Source organism: Herpailurus yagouaroundi, unplaced genomic scaffold (assembly GCF_014898765.1).
Source record: "Herpailurus yagouaroundi ecotype Mexico unplaced genomic scaffold, PumYag 66525, whole genome shotgun sequence".
Classification (NCBI taxonomy): domain Eukaryota; kingdom Metazoa; phylum Chordata; class Mammalia; order Carnivora; family Felidae; genus Herpailurus; species Herpailurus yagouaroundi.
Window position 1 is genome coordinate 1 of NW_024419469.1, and position 5,588 is coordinate 5,588.

A 5,588-nucleotide genomic window follows, 5' to 3' on the forward strand; every position below is an offset into this window, starting at 1 on the left:
CAAGAGTGTGTAACGTCATGTTTGTGCTTTCAAATTTAGCAGTGATGGAAGTAGGTCTTTAATGTGTTTGCTTTCTCTCTTTATGGAATTTTTAATCACTTAGAAACTTGATACAATGTTAATTTGTGTATTACGTGTGTTAGACTATGATGTGTGTTTAATTATATTTTTATTTCTTTTAAAAGAACTTTTTGGATTGTTGTTTTTGGACCAAAAATGACATCTATTATCAAATTAACTACCCTCTCGGGGGTTCAGGAAGAGTCTGCTCTTTGCTATCTTCTGCAAGTTGACGAGTTTAGGTTTCTCCTGGACTGTGGCTGGGATGAGCACTTTTCTATGGATATTATAGACTCCCTGAGGAAGTAAGTTACTTCTCCTATTTTTAGACTTCAGTTAAATCAACTTCTCTTTTCTACACCATGATACCATTTTGATGTGACCCAGTGTATGTTCTCTTTGCTCTGATTTATAGTAAAAGACCTGATTTTGCATGCCAGAGCCAAAAAGCGACTGTTTTCATTTTTAAAGTTTTGATTGTATTATGAGCTATGTTTATTGAGATTCAGTAAAATGTTAATTGTTACTTGGCTAATGGGTCCCAGTAGAGATCTTTGCACCCTAATTTTAGAGAAGATTAGGTTTAGAAGAATTTGAAGAGGAAAAAACCTTCGCTGTGGAAGGTCTGCCGTCAGATCACATTTGCTTACTTTCTATGTGTTTTGAGGCTCTACACTGAGAATTGGTGCCCAGAATACTGACCATGTGATATAAAACAATACTGATCCATCAAAGAAAAATTCAGTTATGTTTTCAGTTATATTAATTATGGAAGGAAAGGGGACTGAAATATTTGGAAACTAGAACTTGTAGCAAAACATTTTTTTTTTCCTAATTTTCTCTGTCAGTGAGAGTGTGTGCTTTATTGATTAATTGAAGTTTCACTGTAGAATGTGCTATCAGGCACCATGCTAAAGAGCGGAGGCAAAAATCCATAATAAACGTGTGGCCATTTCTGAATGAACAATTTCTGAAATTTCAAGTTGAGTTCTTCAACCTAAATTAATGGCATATAAGATAACCAATGAAAATCAGCTTCTGTGTGGTGTGTCTACTGGTTCTCTTTTTCCTTTAAAAATTTTTTTTAATGTTTATTATTTTTTGAGAGAGAAACAGAGTGTGAACAGGGGAGGGAGAGAGGGAGACACAGAATCCCAAGCAGGCTCCAGGCTCCGAGCTGTCAGCACAGAGCCCGACGCGGGGCTCGAACTCAGGAACCGTGAGATCGTGACCTGAGCTGAAGTCGGACACTTAACCGACTGAGCGAGCCACCCAGGCGCCCCTCTTTCTCCTTTTTTTAAAAAAGATGTGTATAGACATCACCTGTTTCTGTGCACATATTCCATACTTGTGATATCTATGCAACATGGGGGTAGTAATAACTGAACTTGATTGGTGTCGTAACTTTAGCTCTTAGTTTTCCTCTTTGACCCCAGCATAGTCTTTACTCTTCAAAACAAGTCTGGAGAAATGGAGAGAGCGTTTTGATCCTGTTCTTGTAGGCATGTTCACCAGATTGATGCAGTGCTGTTGTCCCATCCTGATCCTCTCCATCTTGGTGCCCTCCCGTCTGCTGTCGGGAAGCTGGGGCTGAATTGTGCGATCTATGCGACCATTCCTGTTTATAAAATGGGGCAGATGTTCATGTATGATCTTTACCAGGTAAGTGAAGTGGTAAAAAAAAAGCTTTTTATACTCCTGCAGTGATCATTTTTAACCTTTTATTTGTGTTTTTCTTTTAGTCTCGACACAACACAGAGGACTTTACGCTCTTTACATTAGACGATGTGGATGCAGCCTTTGATAAAATACAGCAGTTAAAATTCTCTCAGATTGTGAATTTGAAAGGTAAAAGAATGTCTGCAGTAGTAATTGGACTAACAGGGTTTAAGCTGCTGACAAGTCCAGGGAGAACTTGTAGTAAATATCCTAGGGCCTGTGGTCTGAAAAAGCAAAGATTAGCATCTGATTAGTTCTGATATGGACGCTGAACTTCTCCCAAGTCGTTTGGATTTTAAAATAGTCCAGGCTAAATAGCAACAAAACGTTAGTAGCTCAAGCCTTTTCACATGCAGCCGGGGAAAACTTAGTGTTTCCTGTGTATGGTGCACAAAGGTGATGTGGCCGCATCCTCCTCCTAGGACTTCACAGTGGGGTTGAGGGGCTAAAGCCGCTCTGGTGACTGGAGGTGGTGTTCAGGCCTTGAAGGAGATGCAGTGCCTTGGCGGCATAGTAGCAGATAACTGAATTCTAGAATCGGATATTAAGAAGTTTATTATGTAATTAGGTCAGGAAGTCCTCTCTTAAGTACACATTTCTCCTCTGTGGAGAGATAGGTATTAAAGATTGTCATAAAGATGAAGCCTGGCAATGAAATTGAAAAAATGGCATAACAGTGGACTCTGGTGATTTAGTCAAGAAATAACAATGGTCACAACAGTTTTGCTTGTGCTTAATTTTTCTGTAGGATAGATTTTTTACCATAATGAGATCTGAATGGTTACTTTGTGAGTTTAGAGGTTAGCAGAAGGAGAAACATTTGATGATTGTGTGTACAGTGTAAATATTCAAATGTATTTGGAGTGCCTGGATGATTTACTTGGTTAAGTGTCTGAATCTTGATTTCGGCTCAGGTCATGATCTCACAGTTCATGAGATCGAGCCCCTCATTGGGTTCTGCACTGACACTGCAGAGCCTGCGTGGGAGTCTGTCTCTGTCTCTGTCTCTCCACCCTCCCTCTCTTTCCCTCCCTCTCCCCCCACCCCCTCTCCCTCTTCCCCACTCTTAACTTGCTCTCTCTCTCTCAAAATAAATAAGTAAAAACAAAAAATATTCAAATGTATTCATTCATACTAAGTAATTAATAGTGTATTGGCTTTTAAACTTGATTTCTATATACTGCTTTTTATAAGCACCAATAGGTCTGCAAGAATTCATAACAATATGACAAGAGTGTTTGTCTATAGTGAAGGAGTAGAGTAGCTGGGGGACAGGAGAGTGAGACTTGCATTTTCATTGTATGCCTTGTTACTTTGGAATGTTGTATCACTGTATATATTAGCTATTAAAAATAGTTTACAAGTAAATAAGCTTTCTTTAGGATTGTAAAAGAAATCTGAGTATTGTCATTATCTTTTTGACACAGGTAAAGGACATGGCTTGTCTATCACACCTCTGCCAGCTGGTCATATGATAGGTGGAACAATATGGAAAATAGTCAAAGATGGAGAAGAAGAAATTGTCTATGCAGTTGACTTTAACCACAAGAGGGAGATGTAGGTATATCAAGACAAAAGCTAACGGAGATGCAGTTGGTGGTGTTTCATTCTTTGGGGGGAAACTTAAAAAGTTATTTTTTTTTAACCAGAAATCTAGAACTATTTAAAAGCCTCAAGTAGTGAACGTTTTCAAACTTAATTATTTTCACTGTAAGGGAAAACTTTGATATAAGAGATAAAATATATTTTACAAATTTACACGTAAGTATCCGCTCTATAAAACAGGTATCTCCCTGGAGATGTTGGAAAGGAGATTAATTTTTGTACATAAAATTATATCTTATATGCTACTTCACCTGCTATTTAAAGGAACTTTGTGGATGGGTGTTTTTTTTTTTTTAATAAAGTTAGTAATTATCATATAACTACATTTGAAGTCAGACTCCCTTAAAAAAAAAAAATGAAGTCAGACTCCCTTTAAAAGGGAACATAGTAGTTGTAAGTTTAAGTATTTCATTTTGTATTCACAACATTACAATAAAATCGTTTTGTAGAGGCTTCTTTTGTAATTTCTGTACATTAAGTTTATAGTTATTTTGCATTAGATTACAAAAGCCTCAAGACCTTCTGGATCTTCTATTTAGAGATATATAAGTAATGAATTTTAGGCTTTTGTAGTCACAGATTAATGAGTAAAGGATGGATTTTTGAGTAATGGTATTCAGACATTTTGGGGGAAAGTTTGTGTCTTTTTTTTTTTTTTTTTTTTTTTTTTTTTTACTGCTTATCAAATGTATTTTAGATGGATTAAAATTAAATAGAAAATGAAACAATATTCATGAGTCTAATCTCTGATTTGGAAAAGAGTTTGTAAGTATAAAGTTACCAGACCAGGTTACAACAGAAAACTTTGATAGATTTGGTTATATACAGATTCAAAATGTCTGAAATAATTAAGACCAATACAATAGAGAAAATATTTGCAGCAAGTTGGCTAAAGACATTTATATGTAGAAGACCAGATATTAACCAATCAAAAAGATGCCAGTGACAAAATGGACAAAAGTTATAATGTAAAATTAAAATGATAATTCTTTTTAAAATTACATACCATTAAAATGACTCTTAAATGGTAATATTCTTCCAGGAAATATTGTGTGAGTTGCTCATTCTTTCTGGTTGAACTTTTCTGGAAAAGGGAGAGCTTTCTAGAAAAGGTTAAATCTTTCTGCAAGCCAGTTAGCAAAATTGTATATTGTAGTAAATACATCTCTAGGAATGTGTCCTAAAGAAACCGTCAGAAATGCAATTGAAACTTTTTGCCAAAATGTTCTTTGAGATTATTTATAATGACAAGAAAAGTAACCTAAATAATAAGGGAAGTGATCAAATAAAACACACAGTAGGAAGTTCTTACAGTTGTTAGAAAAATAGATTTAGAAACCAATTTTAAGGTCATGGGAGAAAACCAGGGTATAGAACTGAATATATAGACATGGGATGCCACTTTTAAAAAATACGTTCACACGTATATGCATAGAAAACTGTGTTTATATGCTTAGAAGGATATATGCCAGAATAATATATCGATTTCTCCGAGTGGTGGTACGCTGGAAGATCTTAATTTTCCTTTTTAAAAATTTTTTTTTAATATATTAGATTTCTTATCAATGAGCATGTGTACTTTTATAGTTAGAGGAAAATCTTATAAAAGAAAGTTGCTTTTTTTTAGGTGAGATAAGCTACTGTTTATTTGAGGTGATGTAAAATATTTCTCTTCTTCAACTTTGTTATAGCCATTTAAATGGATGTTCCCTGGAAATGCTAAGCAGACCCTCCCTGCTTATCACAGATTCATTTAATGCTACGTATGTGCAGCCTCGGAGGAAACAGAGAGATGAACAGCTTCTGAGTATGTATTACCTAATGTCCTCTGTGGAAGTGCATGGTAGTGTGAAATACTGTTTTTTCTATTTTGTTTAACACTTTTCTTGTCATATGAGCTTGGTTAACTCTAGTATTTTTGGAAAAATATTATGTGATCTTATCATTATTTTGTACAAAAAGATGCTTTAGTTCCTTTGAATTTAGCTTTTGTGAGATAGGTATAAAGATTGACCTCTCCCTGCCCTTCAGCACATAGCTAGCTCTATTTGGCACTCACTGGTATGTGTCTGGGGGATGCCAGAATGTATAAAGAGCTCACAGAAATCATTTAGAAAAACATTTACACTCTAAAAAAATGAACCAAGGAGATACACGAGGGTGGAAATAGTCCACTGATTTTGGTGTTGGGTGTCTTACATTCT

At 35.6% G+C, this 5,588-nt stretch overlaps 1 protein-coding gene across 1 annotated transcript; it reads left to right on the forward strand.

Moving 5' to 3' along the window:
• Nucleotides 1–139: 139 nt before the first annotated feature.
• Nucleotides 140–5,277, forward strand: LOC121024634 (cleavage and polyadenylation specificity factor subunit 2-like). Its single transcript, XM_040466837.1, has 5 exons — nucleotides 140–365; nucleotides 1,563–1,722; nucleotides 1,803–1,908; nucleotides 3,207–3,336; nucleotides 5,076–5,277. Exons 1-5 carry the CDS (start codon nucleotides 217–219, stop codon nucleotides 5,260–5,262), a joined length of 732 nt encoding a protein of 243 aa, XP_040322771.1. The 5' UTR covers nucleotides 140–216; the 3' UTR covers nucleotides 5,263–5,277.
• The last annotated feature ends 311 nt before the right edge of the window (nucleotides 5,278–5,588 follow it).